At 37.6% G+C, this 22,153-nt stretch overlaps 1 protein-coding gene across 1 annotated transcript in view; it reads right to left on the bottom strand.

The window, feature by feature from the left end:
* Window positions 1-2,932: 2,932 nt before the first annotated feature.
* Window positions 2,933-22,153, bottom strand: part of RP1 (RP1 axonemal microtubule associated) — an 82,815-nt gene continuing 63,594 nt past the window's right edge. The window contains exons 11-16 of the mRNA XM_069004990.1: window positions 17,251-17,476; window positions 7,066-7,220; window positions 6,352-6,430; window positions 5,158-5,303; window positions 3,682-3,758; window positions 2,933-3,089 (exon numbers count right to left, since the gene is read on the bottom strand). Of these exons, the coding sequence (XP_068861091.1) occupies window positions 2,933-3,089; window positions 3,682-3,758; window positions 5,158-5,303; window positions 6,352-6,430; window positions 7,066-7,220; window positions 17,251-17,476 (840 nt within the window). The remainder of the gene's footprint in view (window positions 3,090-3,681; window positions 3,759-5,157; window positions 5,304-6,351; window positions 6,431-7,065; window positions 7,221-17,250; window positions 17,477-22,153) is intronic.

The following is a 22,153-nucleotide window of genomic DNA, read 5'->3' as shown; positions in this document are numbered from 1 at the left end:
AACTTCCTAAAAATAATCTTCTCTTCTGTAACTTATTTTTTCAAAAGCTCTGATCTCAACAACCTCTGTATCCTCCTAGACATCTAGACAGTGAGTCGGTTCAAAAGCTGGTTAAGAATAAGCCACTCCTTCCTCCTCATAATCAGTATATTGAGTCTGATCACCCTTGACTCTCACAGGCACTGAGCAGCCTGTGGATCTGTGCCTGATTACTATAACATAATGAAGAATGAAGCTCTGTTGGAAAAAATTTTGAATTGGTAGTAAAATATAGTCTACTTTCTGAACATAAGGTGAAACAGATATTATGGTTGCCTCTCAGAATTGTGCACTTAGCAGAATGCAGAATCCAATTCCAAGTCACTAATGAAAATCAACTTTCTGTGTGAGAAAGTCTTTACTTACCTGAGTTCATCAGTCTCCTCTTGTCAAAATTATGATTTTGTGGAATAATAAAGGTGTTTGATTGAATGCAAATGATTCCATTTTCTGGAATTAGAAACTGGAATTAGATTGAGAGACTAGGACTCATCCTACAGAAAGCAAGTCACTGTTTCAAGAGACAAATGTAAACACTACTTTTTTCAGTTTAGTTTTTCCCATAAAATTCCCAGACACAGTTGCATGGAATAGCCATTTACAGTTAAATGTTCATAAAAAATGTGTGTGTCAGTCTGTTCCTCGTTTCTGGTTAGGAAGAAACATGGAGATGGTATCTCAAATTTTAAACACTTGGGAGGAACTAGTGCATTACAGGGATGAGACTGTCTTTGTAGGTATGAAAACAGAAAGCTGAGTGGGGAGCCTTTTATTAATATCTTTTTATTAATTCAAGAAGATTTAGCCAACTGAATGCATATACTACATTTAGCTTCACTGGAGGATTTGGAATTTAAGCTTGCATTATTTCTGGCAGGACTCATTTCAAAGGCTACTTTGGAATTTTGACCTGAAAATTTTTCCACTGACACTTCACAACACATTTTTCAACTTGCTGATGTTTGCTAGGGGACCTGCCCCCAAGTATTAAATGACAGTGACATTGGGGTAAACAAAACAACACTTGAATCTCTTCTCGGAGGAATTCCTGGTTGATTTCAGGACAGAGTAGTAGAAATAGGAAGAAAACCAGAAATGGTTGATGTTTTTCTCAACTGCTTATAAAGGTCTGTCTAGTCCTTTCTGTAGACTATTGCCATCCAACTTGTCATTTTCTCTTGCAGCTGATATACAAGACAACACATATACAAATGAGGTCACTTGCTCACATATTTCTCACAATACTGATTTAAATTCAAACAGCAAAAACTGTGGTGTAGAAAAAAATGGTTGGAAAACAGCTCTTACCTTTAAGGAATGCCTTCATTGAACTGCCATCCTCTAAAATATGAACAAGAAATGTAATTGTGAGCGAGCTTTATTATCACTTTTTCTTAAGCTACAGTCTTACCTGGAAGGGTTCTTCAGAAATAACTAGGCATTATATAACATATACTTTAGTGTTATAACAAATTTTCTTTAACAAAATACTGACTATTGGCAGTTAGCTCCCTCTCAGTCTTCCCATCATCTTGATATTCATCTAACCATCTTTCATTACAAAAACAAAAATAATGAAATAATAAAAATTATTAGTATAGTATATATCATCTGACCATTACCTTTTGTCTCAAATAGTATTTTTTATAGTTCTTTTATCAAATAACCTTGAAACTACTTCCAAGATCAAATTTTCTTTTATACCTTCATCACAGTTGGCCTTACTCATATAAAAAGATTTTGGTTCGATTTGCTCCAGGCAAATTTTATGGTAGCTGTATGAAGTATTGTAGTACTGTATGGAGTACATTATAAGAAATACTAATTATTTACTGGTTCAGAGACTCAGGTGTAAATGTAAGGGAATTATATAACCTGCAGTGGTTAGTTATATTCACTGTACTTAAAATTATGTATAAAACCTGCTATTCTGGAAGTTTCTAAAACTTTTGCATGTCTGCAGCAACAAACTGAACTTCTGTTCTTACTTTACTTTTCTTTTATACTGATGAGTTTAAGGAGTTTTTCTGCAATTTCATTTCACTGCAAACATACATTTATACTCCTTCAGTTGAACTCCCTTGTTCACGTATTATTTCCCAATCTCCAACAACCTCACTTATTTAAAAATAAATAAATATGTGCTCGCTATCAGCTTCTGTTCTATTGACTCCATGTTGATGTTGTATTTGTTTAAACCCAAGGATCCATAACACATTTCATTTCTTGCATGTAACTAAACCCTATGAATAAATCTCTTATGCATGAAGTCTCAACTCCACTGTATTTCAACTCTTGCTGCAATAAATAACTTGATTAACTTTTGAGACCTTCTCCTCATTCCATCCTAAGAAACAAAAGATCACTAGCAGTTTCTAAAAGTAAAAAGCAAATTCTGGTGAAAACTGGACACAGGATTCGAGGTGCAGCCTCACCAGTGGCACATATAGGGAAGGGGGCAATCGCTGCCTTGGTCCTGTTGGCCACACTGTTGCTGATCCAAGCCAGGATGCCATTGGCCTTCTTGGCCACCTGGGCACAGGTTGGCTCGTGTTCAGCCAGTTGTTGACCAGAACTCCCAGATCCTTTTCCACCAGGCAGTTTTCCAGCTGCTCATTCCCAAGTCTGTAGCACTGCATGGGGCTGTTGAGACCTGGGTGCATCTCCCTCTGTACCATTGTGTGGATCACATCCAGCCCAATAGATTTACTTGGATATGTCTAAGTGCTGCAGCAGGTTTCTGACTATTTCCCCTTGGATTGTGGGGAATTCCTTCTGCTTCCCACCCCTTTCTTCTTGCTCAGAGGTCTGGTATTTCTGTTAAAGACTGAGGGGAAGAACACATTAGGTGGCTCAGCTTTTCCTTCATCCAGTGGGTATCTTCCCTACTTGGCTACCTCACCAGCTGTGCCATGATCTCTTCCACCAGCTCCAGGAACCTCCTAAACTCCTTCTCTGCTGTATTGTATTTGCAGTCCCTCATGAGACCAACGGTTGGTGACTTCTCCCAGCTGCTCACTTCATCTGCCTCTTCTTCCTGGCTGGCTGGTCTGTAACAGACCTAGACCCTTCCATGACAACACTGGCCTTACTGGCCTTCCCCCTGATTCTTACCCATAAACACCCAACTCTATCATCACCATCATCAAGCTCTAGACAATCAAGAAACACCTTTGCACACAGGGCCACCCCACCTCCTCTCCTTCCTTGCCTCTCCCTGATGAAGAGTTTATAGTCATCCCTGGCAGCACTTCAGCTGTGCAAGTCATACCACCATATTTTTGTGATGGCAACTACGTCATTTCAGATCTTTATACACAACACTTCTTAAAAGATTGAGAACAGAAAGCTTATTTCATTTCACAAGATCACTGTAAAATTTAGATTGAAAAAAAAAGCTCAATGCACCTTTCCTTTTACACAATGTTTGGTTTGGGGCTTCTCTTCATTTGGCTATGATTCCCTCCCATGCCAATACAGGAATTTTTTCCTTGTCTTCAATTGTAATATTTTGCATCACTTGTATGTTGAAAAACCCGGAGCATTGCTCAAACATCTAGGTTGTGTGCACATATCTGCTCTAAAATTTTTTCATTATGTTGCTGGCAGGTAACAAATTCTTTTTCTCCATGAATGACATACCTATTACAAGGAAATACAACCTCCTGAGCATCCTCTCCTTTATGTTTGATGACAATCTTATCCAGAAACCATCCACACTTGTGTCAAAATGACAAAAGTTTATCATGTGAAATTATACTTTTTTTAAAATAAGTTTTAAGAAAAAAGGCCCAGATTATCTTTTTCCAGCAGAAACAGAGATCATATTAAGACAGATCTCATCTAAATAAATAAGATATATTAACAGAATGAAAGCTTTATCATTTTGTCTTTCATAAGAGATGTAATTCTTGTCTGCCTTAGCCTGTTTTAATTTTAAGAGGGGTGGGGTTTTTTCCCTTGGAGAAAAATACATGCATACATCTCTGAACTGTCAACACCATTCACATCCCAGCCTACATCTTTTGATTCCCTGTAATCAGGCACAAAGATGCTGGGACAAATCTGTTTATGCCAATAATCAAGATTTGTGTGAAAGCTGGAAATTTTGGTCCTCTGTGAGTGAATGCCTTACTGCATATATAAAAATATTAATTAGCAAATCTTTAAAACTTATGCTCTCGTGCAGATGGAGTGGGGCTGCAGCATTGGAGGGGCTTTGTATGTCTTGGTGCCAGTAACTGACAAAACTGAGGATCCAAGGATCCAGGGCCAGCAACCAGATTGACTGTCAAAGGCCAGCTACTGGAGGCCTTCTACATCCATACTGTAAAAGTACGAATGTAATTTTATATTTGACATTGATGGACTGTTGTTCTGATCAGCTGGAGAGGGTAACAGGGCCACTTGTACTGTTTGTGTACTTGCTGAGTTCCTGTCTGTTGATCTGCATGGCCAGCCATGTGCACACACATATGTGTTTTATAAATGTGTTTGTGTGCATGTCTACTGGGAGCACACACTCAGCCTTGCTACTATGAGACCAGCAGGCATGGGGCTGTGCATCTCACGTCTGCTGGGCTACTGAATTCATCTCCTCCCTAACTGCAGTAACCACTGGCACACCAATGCTGATATTTTAGATCTCTTCCAATGACCATCCTAGTGATTGGTCTGGTTGTCCTGCGATGCCCTTCTCAAACATCCTGTTCTCACTGTGCCTGCACCAGTCACAGTTTGCCATGTTGCTTATGAGGTTTTGCCAGCTCATACTGTTACCTATCAGCACATTGCAGCAAAACAGCATGAGGGATGTTTTGGTCAGAAGCAAACAATCATCCTTTGCCTCCTTGGCTGCATCTGAGTCTGGAAGTCCCAAGGAGGCAGCAGTTTCTGTCACATAAGAAGGGCATCCCCAGGTAGTCCATGGAGCAAATCCTGTTCTCTAGGACAAAATCCTTTACTTTCCTCATTCACCTTCCTTCCTCTGTCTCAACCCTCAAAAGGTTGAGTCTCTCCCCCTCAGTCACCTCAGGCTAGGTTTATGTCGAGCTACAGTCCAAAAGAGGTCTGTGAGATCTGTCTGTGCTGAGCACAATGAACAGCCTTCTGAATTACCAAGGCATATACTTTGTTACAGATAGAATTTAATCCATTTTCCTGTTTAGGCAGTTCTTTAAACCCACAGATTTGAACTCCAGTGTCAAAGAACACCTTGAGATAGCTGAATTGGGTTACAGGTTTGTAGTGCTGATCCACACTTCCTATTAAAGGAGAGATGAGGGAAGAGAACATGGTATGGTGCTGTGGGGAATAGAGGGAAGGTGGGCTCCACCACACTGCCTTTTGTGTTACGTCTTGGGTTACTACAAAGTGAAGCTCTCAGGTGTACAATCATCCATGTTGCTGAGGGCAGCAAACTCTGTGGAACTACAGATACAAGAAACAACCATTCCAAGACTGTACTGTTCTGGCTATTTCTCTAATAGTCACAAAGCTGCTCAGAGCCTTAGACAGTACAGTCAGTCTGCAAGATGGGTGCTGCTTGGGGCCACTTCAGAACAGAGTAGGGTAAAAGGGCTTTTCAAATCTGCTATCAGTGGAGCCCTGAACTGCCTTAAAAATCCTTCTCTTCACTTAGCTTCTTCCTAGATATTAATCTGCAAACATATTTGCAATTTTTACATCTTTGGTGCTTTTAAATGCTAGCTTTCTATTCATTTACATCATTCCAGAGATGCACATTTTTTCAAGGGCTGATACCCAAAATTCATCTCATCACCAAATTCTCTTTTTTTTTCTGAAAACCTGCAAGCTGAATGCAAGGTCACTCACTGGAACAGCTCTACATTGACTTGCACAGATCAAATATATAATCAAATCTTCTACAATTGCCCAAAGCAGCAAGGACATTGTGCTATAGCTACTCAAATTTTGTCAGGTAGCAAATCAGCTCCTGAATATCTTTAATTCCATCCTGGATAGTTTTCACTGTTTGTCTAAAGAAAGATTATCTTACCAGTGTGAGCCACATTTCTGAGAGTTTTCTACATGCAAATAAATCATGCTTTCTTATAAATAATCTTGAAAACAAAGAGTGGAATGACAATATATGACATTAAACTCATGCCATTTTTCCTGCCCATTACCACAGTTTTTCATCATCTCATCACAGGGATCAACCTGCAGGAAGACTTTTTATCACTGCAAGACCTTCTGTCACATTTTCTATGAAGGATGCAATATAAACAAAATGCATTTGGTTTAAAAAGGACTTGAAAACAGACTGGTCTTTAGGAAGTTAAATCCTACCTGGACCAGCTCCATCATGGCTAATCAGAACTTTCTCCAAGTCTCCCAGTGAGACAGCCTTTATGCAGAAAATATCCATCTGTGGAATCATACAAGGAAAATTATAAAAGTCTTAAACATAGCTATTTCTTTGACTCTAACAGTATAGAAAGGCTTTTTTTCTCTCTTTTTTCTTTTTTTTTCCAACATGAATATAGTAATTTTATATTGGTCTTGACCAGACAGAGAGGATCCTTTAAAACTTTCTACAGTGAACAACACCTGAAATTTACTGGACATAGTCAGCACCAATACCTTTGGCATGAAACAATGATCCGTTTCAAGCGATTATTTGGTCGTGTCTATATCATATTTTCTAGCCCTATCTGCCTCACCAAGATTGGAAAACATACTTAGGAACACAGATTTAGAACTTGATTCTAAAATTCACAGTGATCTGTTCAGGACAACATAAATGCTATTGTCACCATTTTAGCTATATGTGCAATACAAATAACCAAGAATACCCAAATTCTAATACCTAAAGCTCTTAGCAAATGGTTGATCAAGCAGATAGAAATTATCCCTATGATGCAGTTATGTAAGCAATATTGAATAAGGAAAATGGTAAATGCTTGAATAAACTTTGTAAATAAAAAGATATTTCTATTTGTTGATGAAACAGTTTTCTAGTCATAATTTACTCTTATTGATCAGAAGCAGTTTTTACTTCACCTGTCCATGTCGAAATTTAACATTATTATTCTTAGATCTGTGAAGCTTCCTTTTGCCAGCATCTCCTCTTGTCCCAATTAGGTTGATATAAACATTGGAATCTGTTTCAGCATCCAGTTTAGCACCTGTGTATACATGGACCTCATACACCAACACTAAAAGAAGAAAAAACTTGAGATTATCCTTGCAGTTTGCGCAAGATTCAAAAGTTTCCTCATCAAAATTTGCCAGAACACTGTACTGATTTTCAAGTTTCCAAGTAGCAACAGCTATCCACGAATTTGTCACTTCTAGGTTCAAATATTTTAATTCTCTTCACAAAAATATGAAAACATTAAGATTTAGAAAAACCACATTATGCTGGGCAAAGCAGCTCATCAAGCAAGCACTCAGTTTTCTTCTCTTACTGCCTGTTGTCTATTCATGATTTCAGGACCTAATTCACAAAGTCTTTCTTAGCAATTTATCTGGAGACCACCTATCTATGTCTAGTCATCATCTGAAATAAAAGCTACTTTTCACTGGTACCAAAGCATTTTCAACCTCCAGATTTGTGCAAAACAATTATCTGGATTGTGGACCTTCATTTCATCTTAAAAGAGGAATAAAAATAACAAATCCTAGGGGTTTTAGATTTTCACCTCACATACAAAGGTGCGCAAGCAGATGAACAGCTCCCACACCTATAAAAAATGAACAGTCATCTTGCTTTTGAAGGTCTCAACATCTGTCACTAGTGAATGAGAGCACTTTCAAAAACAACTCTCAATTAAAATATATTTACAACTTTTTAATGCCTCTCCTTATAGTCTAGAGCAAAGTCTTACATACAAAAAATACATATGTCTTCAAAGAATTCTGGAATATAATTTAGAATTACTGTATTAGCATGTTCTATACCACACTAATATTATTTTTATAACTATCCAGATGTGCAAATTTATTTTTAACAATTATTTGCAGTGATCATATACTATTATATTTTATTTCAGTTTTTCTCTCTGTTATTATTAAAAGATAATAATTCCTGTTTACATGTTAATGGCAATTTTTCCATGCAATGTTTCTATTCTAATCACAGCTGCCCATTTCTGCTGCTATGTAGCAGATCACAGAGAAGATTACTGTTTCATTTATGTGTAATTTTGACAGTTCTTGGAAGTGAAGAAAGGTAATAGAAGTCCTAACAAACACAATTAGTTCCTTTTAAGAAGGAACGAAGATAAAAACATAATATAATAACAAAATGCTTGAAACTGGACAATGCTCTACAAAAACTGAAGTTTTTGTACTAAAGTTAAAGTACTGTTGCCCTTAAACCACCAAGTAGCTACTAGAATCTGATACTTCCATAATTTTTTTATTCACTGGGTCCCAAGTCAGCTTATAAAACTCAAACATCGTGTCATCCAGCATCACTGACGAGCAGCTATTTCTGATTCCCAGTGGAGAAGTAGTAAAATAGTGCTGCAAATACTTGAGAGAAAAAAATAGCCCCATATGTATTCAAAGATAGGAGAAATGTTGATGGATAGACTCTATGCTTAACCAAATTAGGGTATTTCTTTTAATCTGTGTAAAATTATCCTAAAACACAGTGTCTCCAAACTTATCACTGTTATAACTGGGCCTCTAAATAGGAGTGGTGTTCCTTGCCTAATTTTATTATTTTCTGTAATCCCAAGCATTCACTGCAGCTCTCACATCCATGCATTAATGTATCAACACTGTCTGTGATGTATAGTTGACGTCACTAACACACACACACCTTCAAAAGTTTGGCAGAGCCTTATAAAAATTGGTTTCAAAGTTTTGAACATTAAAAAATCATGCTAAAACAAATTGTAGATATGAATAGCAAGTAGCAAAGATAAATTGACTTGATAATTAGCGTAATTGAGCTATATATCCAAATTACATTTTATATCATGGCTGTTAATATAATCATAGCTGGCCAAAGGGCAGAGGATAAGGGGTGGCAGCAAACTATGACAGTAAATGTGCAGCAAAGCAAAAAGCCACACTGATCATGAATGGGAAAAATCTTTAGGAGTGTGGAGAGGTTACATTTTGAAAAAAAACCCCTAAAAATTGTAATAATCTGTGACCATAAATTTTAGTAACAAGACTATACTACCCATGAAGCAAGATGCTGCAGGTAGTAAAAGAAGTGACATATTGACATGAAATCTCCTCCACACTTTTACATTCTTACTTACATTTTTAGTTTTGAAAATGCAAAACACCTATAGGAGGAAAGGAAAGGGTATAGACTGCTTATGTTATGGCTATTTACATAAAAAGACTGGTATCTGTATTACTTAAAACTACAAGTAATTTCCATGATCAAAAATAAAAATAATTTAGGTAACTATAAGCACAATTTTAAAGCATATTCGAGGCTTTTTTTTAAAGAAACATTTTAACAATAAATGTTTAAAAAAAACACAATATCAACAAGTCCTTTCATTATGGAGGAAGGATACACAAGAAGAGAACAAGAGGTAATTATAACACAACAAAAAGATATTAACAGATAAATTACAGTTCAATTTGTAGCACTGTACATCTCTGTGGTAACCAGAGAGATGATACTGATCTAATTATTAAATACAGCTTTCTTTTGCTACCAGCCTAAATAAATCAGTCTGAAGTAGACAGCGTGCACATCCTGCAATGCAAAAACCTGGAAAATATTTTCCATAGTTTCTTGTGTCTATACATCTCTCATCATCTGTAAAATGTTAGGTCTGACATTTATTTAAGCTACACAATCTGCATTATTTATACAGGAACCTTTTTAACAAAAAAAGACCAGCTTGTCTTTTTCTACAAATATAAGTTATTACAATACAGGCTATTATCTTAGGATAATAAAAGGAATGTTTATACCCCTTAACTTGAGTATATGCATTTCACAGGAATCACACAAAAAATTAAGCAAGGAAAATATTGTCCAAAACACACATGCCTAATTACAGCATGGTGAATGAACGTGGACACTATGGTGAAATGCCTGCACATTCAAATAAATATTCACTAAATAGATTGTGGACATTAAGCTTTTTCTGTGCAAATGGAAATCTAGGCACAGGCCAGCCTGAGAGGATACACATTTTTCAAATTTTATCATATAGTTCCTCTAGATTGCAGAACAGCTACAAAAGGTGCTAGTGCTAATGGCTCTTGAGTTGTAGATTGCTTAAAACTAAGAACAAGAGCGATGGTGCCACTCTGTAACAGATAAGGCAAGGTACCCCAATTGTTTGATGGGACAATATGACCAAATCTGGAGGACAAACCTACCCATTGAATGTACTGCTGAGACAAAAAGACTCACCATATGTGAATTTTTTCCATTTGTAGTTTTCTGTATATTGTTGACAAAACATGGTTTGTTGTGTAGAAAGTAAAATGATCCTAGAAAATGTGTTCAGCCTTTGTGACTGTGGTTTCATTTCTTTTGAGTAACTAACCTATTCTAAGGCCCCTGCTGCAGGCCCATCTGCAATGGAGACTTCCTTCACTGCAGGAAGAAAAAGCCATATCAAAAACTCTGAAAATCAGAGCTGTATAGCCCGATCCCCTATTCTGTAAAAGTAATTTCATTTTACTATATGCTGATTCAGTGAAGCTACATCAGCTGAAAAATGGCATGACAAAAACCTCAGAGAGACGTAAACTCAAAGGAAAAAAAAAGGGGGGCAAAAAAAGTTGAAAATTATTTCATAAAGCCAACCACTCAACAGAAGTCAGGAAACAGTTTCAGCATTGTGAGGGACCTGTGAGACTCATATCTAGGCATCTTTCCAATGTGGAGCACATCAAAGTAATAGAAAAAATGTCTTGGAAAACACAGTAACTTTGATAAAGGATATAAGAGGATTAATTAATACAGAATAGCAGGGAAAAAATCTCAGCTAGCACTCAGTAAAAAAGAAAATGACCTTTCAGAAAATAAGTGATTGAAATCTTCAAATTGCTCACAGGGCAACCTTAGATAAGCTCTATAAACCAAACAGAAAAATGTGCAACATGGATGCATGGAGGAAACATTTGAAAAAGGGGAGGCAAAGTGGTGAGGAGTTTCTAAAAGGCAGATTTCAAAGCAGTATAATAACTGTGCCAAGAAGTGACAGAACCAAATATATAAAAAATACTGTGGGAGTCACATGAGCAGTCAAGTGTACCAGTACCAAATTTCTAGTTGCTCAGTCTATAAAAATGCTATCTCCTGAGATACTATCATGAGGCTTCAGGTGTTTTTAAAATCCCAGCTCCAGGTTCTGGCATCTATTGATAACATAAGAAATTAACTACCTTGGACTAAAGAGAGAGAGAAAGGAAGTTCTCCTGGTTATGAAGAAGACGTAACCTAAGGGCATACTAAGGGCAATAGAATGCAAGTTAGAGAACCCTTTTTTCCAGATTTCCCATTCTGGGCACTGGAATCAGGGCTTCCAATATAGAAAGTAGATATATGTGTGAGCCTTCACCAATGACAAGAGATAGTTTGGTCCCAGTTTGCAGGCACAGTATAAAATTATCAATTCCTTTTGAAGATGTACAGAACTCAGTGACTTATGACACTTGCTTTTGGAAAGTATAACCAGTAAACAAACACCTCCAGTTGCTTTGCATTAAAGATTAAGTTAATATTTTGATATGTTTTGGAAGAAAACAAACCTGATAGAATTAAAGATGAATTTATTGTTGAGAATATGAAAACGAAAGCTTTCACGGCAGAAACACGGGTCTCTTTCTGCTGACTTAGGACAATCTGCTGTCCCATTGCCAGCTCTTTTCAAAGTAATTCTACTAAAAGAAAAGTACAGTCATTATTTGAGAATTCTAGTTAAGAGCAAATGAATTGAAGATCCTCAGCTGTCTGTGCCTAATGACACTGGTTTGCCTACCACAGAATCCCCCCATTGTCTCTTCTTCCTTCTTTCTGATGTGCAGCATGGAGTGGTTTTAGAGCAAAGAACTAGGTTCCTCTTGGATGAAACTACACCAGATAAAACATTCCATGAACACAATGATGACAATCTTGACACAAAGTGGCAGTCGGTCTGTGGGAGCAGACGAGAACAAACCTGGAGTAACTTCCCTCTAAACTCCCATGAAGAGGACACCGGACACTTAACTAAGTGGGTTTTTAGCACTAAGCACTTCACTAAGCAAATCCACTCCCACCAGGCTGCCAGTGTAAACAGACAATCTGGTCAAAGAGCACAAAACCTGGAGAGATGTTAAATGATACACAACATTAAAATTGTCCAACTGTTACTATTCAGTCCTCCCTTTATGCTGGTGTATGAAGATCACAGAATGGTATTGCACAGTACTGCTCCAGGTTCTGCCTTTTTTCCATATAACATGCCCACTTGAATTAAATGGTCATTTTGGCTCGATCAGTCAAACAGGAATGTTGTACCTCAGGTTTTATCACTTGGTGTTTACTACCTGGGTATCACAAAGGGTGTTTGGCATTTTGCCATGACAGAAAGGTAAAGACTTGGGTTAGTGCAGTGCTAAGGGTAAAAGAGAAAAAATTCTTAATGGCTGACACTGGTTAAGAGGGACTATCTTCCTCAGAAGTGGTGCATACATTAATTTAGAAGATACAAATATAAAAACAATATCAGGTTAGGACATTTCAGTTAGAGTTACAGTTCTCACTATAATCTCTACTAAATGCTATCTAATCTCCACTAGTACTATTTGGAGCAATAGTCTAAAATATGTATTCTTCATGACATACAAGAAAATTATCAGTTTTCAAAAAACACACTTGCTAATGAATTTTACAATAAAGAAGAGAAGCTTGACTATTTACCTATGTAGCTGGTGACTCCCGAGTGATAAAACAGGAATAAAAATTTTGTAGTGATAATACTTGTGTTATAACTATTTGCTTTGGTCATCTTTTGCACTATTTCAGTCAGTGGCCACCTTCTAACCTTTCTGTATTTGCCTGCACACTTCTCCAAGTGGAAAAGAATACTAAATCTTTGGAGCTGGAATTTTTCCTGCCTCAGTCTCAGTATTTGTCTTTTATCTCATTTCAGTACAGTTACTCTTTGTTTATGTGAACAAGAACAGGATACGTTTACCCATTTATATCCTCATCTGACATTTATGTTCACATAAACACAGCAGTAAGAAAATTCAGTACCTCTTGCCTCAGGTATCCCTCTAGAACAAAAGTCCAGCCATATCTGAAGACAGCCCATAGTAGGATGTGTGATAAAGGTCTGTACATGTACAGAAGAATACAGGCAGGGGGAAGTCCAGGCAACACCCTGCTCTGGCTTCTCCCAAGCCCATCACAGGAACTGTGCACCCATCTCCACAATCACAGGTGCACAAGGGCAGGGGGAAACCTATAGAGACTTAGACAAAGGGAACCATCTTCCAGCCCCTGCAGGGCTGTCCATGGAGTCTCAATCTGGGCGTGAAACCCACCACAATGAAACAGTTTGGAGCATCTATCAAACTGATGAGGTTTGATGCCAAGGGTGTCAGACGCAATATAGGGCAGAGGAGAACAGCATTTTGTGATTGCAGAGGACTTACAAGACATTTAGGAGAGGAACTGAAGTCAGGGAATTAGATGGATCTAGGTTACCTGGGGAGGAACTGGTATTAGAAAATAGATCACATCTGTTCTGTGTGTGTGTGCATCCGTGGTTAAGGAGTCTAAGTACCAGCAACTGGACTGGGAGTCCTGCATGGCAGCAACTGGAGAGACTGGAGGGAATAAAACTGTCAGCAAGTGGAGTGGGGCCAGGGGTCAGAGGTCCATGTCTCTGAGTGCAAGACCACACGAGCAGCCAAGTGTTGGAAGGACCATGGGAGTCTCGCTCAGCTGCCGGAGACACTCTGAGGTATGGGTATTTTTAGGGGTGAGACCTGCTGGGGTGGGCATGAGGGAAATGGCCTGCATCAGCAGCTGGAGCAGGGCTGTGGCCTCAGGGACTCATATGTCCAGTTGCCAGCAACTGGGGACACTGGGATCCAGGGGCAATTGCAGAACAGACAGGGTGTGTGAGCCCAGCTTCTGGATCTACCTTGTACACATCTATACTCATATATAGCCCCATTGTTGGACATCCATCCTGCTCAGGCAGAGAGGGGAGCAGGATGAGGCTGCTGGTGCTGTGTTTGGGCAACTGCTCTGTGTGTCTGGGTGATCTGTGCAGCTGGCCTTGGTGTGTGGTACATACCTGTGCTCTCTGTGGGTGCTGACTGGGAACGTGCTGCGCCTTGCTGCTGGTTGGACCTGGGGCCACGCAGCTGTGGCAGCCTGGCTGAGCTACACTGAGCTGCCACATCTCATCTGATTCCCCTAATACTCCTGTGTTATAAAGCTAAGTCAAAAGCACTCAAAGTCTTTTATCTTATTTTCATTGAGTGAAAAGATTAAGATATACCCAGCTCAGGGCATGATTACTAATTTCCAATACCTATTACTTAGAAAATAGTTGAACAACTTTTATTTTGTGCATCACAGTGTAACTAGGGGATGCAACCAAATCAAAAGAGCAACAAGTAAAAAATCCAATACTTGTAAAGTTTGGTAAACTGAAAGTGTCTGGAACTGCCAGAAAAAAAAAAAAAAAGGGCAGGAAAAAAAAAAAAAGCACAAAACTGCATAGAAGAATCACAGGAAAAAAAAAGAACCAAAACAAGTTAGAGCGAACCTCCAGGGATCACCCAGTTCAACAGCATGATGAATTCAGGGACAACTTCAAAGACAGATCAGGTGAAGTTTTCTAAATCTCCAGGGCTGGAAAAGTAAAAGAGAAGATGTAATAGGAAGAGAAAAAGGAGCCACTGACCCAGAAGCCTTGGCAATGTGGCAAAAATAAGAAAAGGAAAGACAAAGGCAGACATGCATGGTAGGGGCAAGAAACACAAGTTAGGGAAGGAAGTTGAGACAGGAGTGATGGAGGGATTGAGAAAGAACTGAAATCAACACTTGGAGTAGGAGACCAGATTATTGTCAATTTTTTGAAGTGGCTGAGGGACAGTCAGAAAAACGAAGAGGGGTTACCAAGGTGAGAAATTTGAATGGAAAAGAAGCAAGTTCAGAGAGAAAGGTAAGGAAAAGCTAACAGATTCAGGAAAAAAATTCATATCTTAAGACAAGATGGTAGAAAAAAAAGAAAGCCAAGGAATCAAAAATCTGTTCCAAGGCTTTGGATCCATATTGATTGCATTAAAAACTTTGGTTGGGGAAAGGGAGAAAAAGAGTAAGGAAAAATTACCCTTTCTTCTAAGAGGAAAGCTGAGCAAAGAGGTAAGTGTTTAAGAACAGCAATTAAAAGACCAATGCCTTCTGCACTTAGTTTACATTTGTCGATTTGTTTAAAGTTTCCAGGACATGCATTTATACTTAAGCAAATCTAGTATCACCAGAAGATAACAGATTAAATTGAAAGTACAGGATACAAACTACTAAATCATATCAAAACTTCTTTAAGTAATCAGCACCATGTAGTTTCTTCTGCTGGAGAAAGTGGCTTGATGTTGTTTGTTCAGTACTTGTAAGCAATTAGCTTTTAAATGGGAAATGAAAATGGATAGTGTTTCATTTGCTTGTTCTTGAGAAAATAAATGGGAAATGCTTTGGACTCCTTGCTGAGTTTGTATTGATGTTCAATTTAAATGTTCCTAAAATCAATAACTAATTAGTAAAACTTAAATTTTTGGGAAATTTCCAAGTTCTTTTGGAAATTTATCTTTTCTTACATACTGAAACATATATTTTAATAAAGATAATGTTCCTGCAAACACAGGGAAATATGCAGTAATACAATGATTAAAGACTAAATAAATGTGCCATTTTAAATATATTCCGAGCCTTTGCTAGAACTGACTCAATTTTTCATATACAAATACATAAATAAAGTGCACTGACCAGAATATTAGTACTTTTCTATGAATGGGTTTTTCAGACTGCATAATGCAGATTTGAATTATTGATTCTGAATGGATTGTTCATACAACTTATTTGGCTTCTGCACTATTTTTCTATTGTACCAGTAAACGACATATATGTCACTGTGAGTGGCATACAGTACTGTGGTACATGTCAGTGATCATAGGACTTGGTTCATTCTGATCAGTCCCATTTTTTGAAATCTGTTATTGAAGTCAGTAACGATTCTGAAAAAAAAATTAAGAAATAAAAAAGAGCAAAGCAGAAATGTGAGCTGGGTCATACATGTTTCTAAGCATCTTCTGTCCTCTGTAATAAAACATTCACACATCACAGACTTAATATTTTTTTCAGAGAATTATCTTCTTTTGACTTAAGGGTTTTCACTTTGATATTTTCTTCTGAAATTATTTGATTGTCACTAAATGCATGATGATCTTTTTCTATGCGGAATCCCAGACACCTTGCAAAATTCACTGCATCAGTTTGAATCCAATTCACTAAATGGTAGTACCTATCTATGTAAGACCTAACACTGTCAGACATTATTGGCCCTCAGCTGCATCGTTGTTATTCTATTAATGTAAAGAGAATCCATTTTAAAAAAAAATCATGCATAATGATTATACTGAATCCCTATTCCTCTATAAAGGCCCAGGACTTTTTAAATAATAACCTTATATGATGGCCTATTTCCCACTTCACTTGAAGAGAACAAAGTGCATCAAAGCTGTCATAAACCTTGAAGTTCCAAAGCATCACCCTGCAGCTAACAATTTCTATGTGAATGGCTGTGACTCAAGCCTGATTTAAAAAACACACGTGTGATGATTCAGATCATGGATTTCTGGTAAAGTATGTTTTATGCAGGACAAGAAAGAATGATCTGGAATTTGCTGAAAGGAACTGGGTGTCACATGACATTACATACCTTGATTTCCTACCTGATGTCTTTCTCTAAAGAGCAGTTTTTATCAGTGATGTATGGGCACTCTGAGAAATCAAAAATTTTATAGGGTAAGATGCCCTGACCACAACTATCATTCTGATTTTGGGAAGGAAAGGAATGGGGTTAAATGATCACTTCCCTCTCCTGCGGAGCTAGAAATTATCTGGAAGGGATTGCTTCATGGTTACACTGGCTTTTGGGCAGGCTGCCCTGGAAGAAACAGGAAAAACTGTCATATACTCACAGGATATGGCTAGTGAACACATGATCTAAAATACTGAGCACGTACGTGGCAAAAGCTCCTCTGCAGGGTTTCTTATTGCCACTTCTCTCCACGTATCACCTTCATCCCTGTCTTCGGAAAGCCAGCTCTCTATGGCGAGATAAATCTCTTCATCAGAAACAGGGACTACTCTTTCAAGTCTGACTTCCTCCAGGTACCAGCTGGGATCCTTTCCAGTGCTGTCATGGCCAATGGGGATTTTATATAGCTGCCCAAGACCTCTGAGATTAATCTCCAATAATAATGAAAAAGAAAAAAAAAAAATCCAGGTTTTAATAACAAATTACACTGTTGTCTTTTAGTCATCCTTCTTATACTGGGCATGCAAGCTAAATGTGCAGCTAACATTGCTGAGAGTAATGGGTTTTGCTGGAAAACTAAGCCTTAATATACAATGAATCCCAGAGACACAGAGCAAAAGCATATGGAGTAGTCTGCAAGTGTAATTTTATTGAGTTCAGTACTGCATTATGTAAAGTGAGCAAAGGGCTCAGACAATCTGGTCTGTTTCTAGACCTCTTCACAGAATCTTCACAGAATTTCTAGTGTTAAAACGTAAATCTCTATTTCTAGACAAATACTTTAACAAGCAGAAATAAGTTCAGTCATTGCCACACAAAATAGCACGAGTCCATACAGTCATCATCAGCAGAGCCTTATTAACTATTCCTACCACTTACCAGTCTGCTACTTTTCTCTTTGACTCCTGTTTTTATGTGCACTGGTGTCAGCATTAACTGTTTTTGTAAGTGCTGATGCCACTCTGAAGCACATTTAAACAATAAAACATGACTATGCTACATTGAATACTGCAGCCTTGAAATAAGACCCACTAAGTTTTGGGTTGCAGGAGTATTTTGGGCAATTTTCCTGATGGCAGGAATCTAAGCACAAAAGCAGGATTAACCACTTTCCATCTTTTCTTTTAAACTTTTTTATCAGTGTTGTGTTCAAAAGGTCATGGCAATTGGGAAAAAAATCAACAAGTAAAAAACAACAAAAAATAGTAGTTTCCTTTACTATTATAGCAATTCTGTACTACTTCACATCAAAACTAAAAGGAAACAAATATCCCTGAGGCAAGCCTGGCACAACTCAGTCTCATAGGGTGAGAGCATGACACGTATGCTAGCAGTAAAAAGTCTGAACAGAGTCACGCTTATGACCATTGTAGTAGGTTTTGCTATATTAAAACAGTATGTTAAAGTAAGATGTGCCAACTGAAGATACAATTATAGCATTAATGCAATAAAACCATGTACATCAAAGACATGTTGCTAATACTCACAGCAGAATTACTGCAACAGATAAAAAGCACTCTGAAACTAGCCACAAATGCAGCCAGGACATTGGCTAAGTTGCCCTAAAAAATTTGTCACTCAGCTGCAAAACAGAGACCTATGCAGTGGGCAAGGGACTGCTAAAGTTGCCATGCAAATAAATATAAAAATATATTAGAACTCTCAACCTTTATTGCAAACTGAGTCAAGTATGGTATTGGTGAACAACAAAGTTGGTGCTCTCCTGAGATGCAGGCACTGGCTGCCATTTGTGGTGCAGAAGTATTAAAGGGCAATTTAGTAAAAAAAACACTGATACCTTGTGACCTCATGTCCATGATTAAAATCTGGCTTAACCCCTGTTGAAAGAGAAGCATCACAGCCATCACAGATTACTGTATACAATAATCATTACCATGATTCTTGTTCAGGACCAGGAAACTCTGTCAAAGAGCCCCTTTCAATTTCTGAAGCATCTAATCAGGCATTTGGCTAAGAAGCAAACTGAAACATCAATAAAGCAAATCCTGCATATCTATAGTATATATAGATATCATATGAGCTGGCTCAAAAGTGAAGCTATAACTTTTAAAATTATATTGATTTATCACATTATGCTAAAGTGGATTTTTTGTTTCAGATGGAGGTCTAAGATGGGAGATATGATTCCAGGTGAATTCCCCTTGCAAAGACCTCCTCCTGGTCCTTCTCCTCCTGCTATGCTCCAGCAGATCCATTTCCCTTCTTATGTTGCAGGCCCTAGAGATGGATGTAGAATGTGGGGTCTCACAAGAGCACAATAGAGAGGCAGAATTCGCTCCCTTGACCTGCTGGCCACATAGTAGATGATGTTTGGCAGAACACTGGTGCAACTGGAGAAAATATCACAAAAATAAGCACATGTGGGAGAGCTGATCAAAAAAGGGGGGAAAGGAAAAAAAATAAAGAACAAAATATGAAGCAATTTGAAAAAGGAAAGGGAAATGATGAAACCCATTCATCACCATATCAGCATGCAGGGACTTCCTGTTACTGGATAAGCAACAGAGCAATCCATCAAATCTAATCAAATGAAGTTTCAAGAAAAATCGATAGAGAACAGAAAGCACTACCCAGACCATTGGGTTTCTCCAGGAGATGCATCTAGTTGCAACTAGTTCAGTTAGATCAATTGAAGTCCTGTTTAGCATCTCTAAACATGTATGTTCTTGTGTCTTTCTACACTTCCTATCCTTCCCTAACATTTGCACTCTAAAAGCAGTTGTGGTATAACCAAATTAAGAAAGTTATGACCATGTGCTAAAGGGGAATTTGCCCAGTTTCAAGTCAAGTATATTTGCTTGCTTTCAACTAAGGAGAGAAACAGTATAAAGCATCCTTGTCTACTTGACTTACAAATTAAAAGGTTTTTGGAATGGTAATGGTGGGCTTACAGGTTTGCTGGACTTACAGGTAAATGGCATATTTCAGAGTCTGAAAAATCTCAAAAATAACTCAATACACAGAACACTGCCCATCTGATAACATGATTAGTAATAAGCTTAATATTTTTGCATAATATTCTTTCTGAATAATTGTTTGTTGGTGATCTTGAGGGAAAGAGTCATGTTTATTCTTGGGTGGAGACTAGGCAATGGCAGAAGGGAAATCAACTGTATATGATGTTCTGAAAGATAATAAATTTCAAATTTATTTTCAGTACCAATTGCATTTTTGGTGCTTGGAACAATTCATCTTGATGTCAGATCAGATATAACATTGGTCTCTCAGTGGTATTGACTTGCTAACGTTAGATTTTGTCAATTGGAATCCTGTCAAATGTGTGTCAAATTTTGCTCTTTGCAGTGAAATGCAGAGGAAAATATTCTCATAATGCAGTAGAGCTAACAATATTCTTTTGACAACATAAACAGTGTCTTGAGGTTGTTTCTTCCTTCCCTGTGTTGAATAAATTGCCTTGAACTTCAGCATGACTTGAACACAACTTGGCATTTAGGAATCTACTTTCACAGCCAGAACATTTTGTAAAAAGTTGTAGAACAAAGTTGACTTTGTCGCCCTCATAAACAACCTGCTTACAAAAACCTTAGTCTAGCTGTTCTATGATGTTCCAGCACCACGGCTGCAAAAGTAACATTCCTCTTTATATGGAAACAGCCATTCTGAAAGACCTGCAATAAATGTCCAAAGAGGAAAGGATAAGTTCCAGGATTAAAGCATCACTCTGAAAATCAGGCAGCTAGATTTTATTCCTGGATCTGCTTTAGGCTTCCTGAAAAACATTATAAAATTCACAAGCCCTTTTTGTCTCACTGTCTCAACTATACCACAAGGACAACATTTACATGTCTCTTACAGGGATATTGCAAAATTCCCTTCATACATTTTGAGATCGTCAAAAAAGGCATAACTCTGAAATGCTATATTTTTTTTCTAAAATTTTGTGTTAATTTTGGGTTAGTTGTACTTTTCTAAAATTAAATTGAGAGACCAAAAATTATCAACTATAGTGATGTAGTAGAGTTTGGACATGGAGGGAAATTGAAATGCCATTATGATGTGGCTTACACCAGCCACCTATAGAACATAAATAAAACCTAAACTGCAGAGGTAACAAACAGGGACAAGGAAACACAGACTGAGGTAAAAGGATCTAGATGCCACAAACATCAGGTATGGTGACCTTCTCAAGAATGGCCTGTTAGAGAAATCTACTAGTGCCAACCTCTTCCGAGAAAAAGATTTTACAAAACACCTGAATCATCATCTATGGTTAACTTGCTGGTTGATTGTGAAACTCCATCTGATGCATCAACCAGTTTGTGTTCAGCTCTGCAATAAGTGCTAAAGTGGATGGGCCTCATTTAGACCTTGTTTATGTGACAGAGTGCCAGCACTTAATAACCTTAAAAATACCATTGTGACTACAACGATGGTGGTAATTCTATTGTGTTTGTAGCCTTTTTCTTCATTGTCACAGGCAATAATATCAACACATCATATTTCATAGTACAAGTACCAGTAAAAATTATTCAAAAAACTGTCCACCACTTTCAAAAGGGCCATGTTTTCACACACAGCATCTTTGCTTTAGCCATATTCTAAATGTTTGCAAGCAGTTAAACTAGACTGACCTGCTAATCAATACACCTATATCCTTTGCTCATTGCTACTATTTATTTTTTGAACAAGCATAGAACTAAATCATCTTCTTACCAAAGGCAATGGGAACATTTTCATTAAATCATGCATTAAATAACTTGGCCTTACTTCCTGAAACTGAAGTTAACAAAGCTCATATTTTACAATTTGTCTCTAAGCATAAACTGAAATCCAGGTTTGTCAGCAAGAAGTTCTTCCTAAAGAGGATGCAAGGACTAAATTTTAATTCCCTTTTTAAATGAGCTGTGCAAATACACTTTTTGGTCCCTAGCACGCCTGTGATATTTTGAGTGGAGTCGGTATGACCTATTTTCATGTACTTAAGATATTTAACTAAGTGAAAGTGAAGTTCCTTGTCTGAACAAAAAAATGTTCAGTGAAAAGATACTTCCATAAAAGGATGGAAAAATTATATGTAATGACTCCTTTTCTCTTTTATATACTAGAATAAGCAAAATAATATCACT

This window comes from Aphelocoma coerulescens, chromosome 2 (genome assembly GCF_041296385.1).
Source record: "Aphelocoma coerulescens isolate FSJ_1873_10779 chromosome 2, UR_Acoe_1.0, whole genome shotgun sequence".
NCBI lineage: Eukaryota > Metazoa > Chordata > Aves > Passeriformes > Corvidae > Aphelocoma > Aphelocoma coerulescens.
This window is presented reverse-complemented; position numbering and strand designations above follow the sequence as displayed.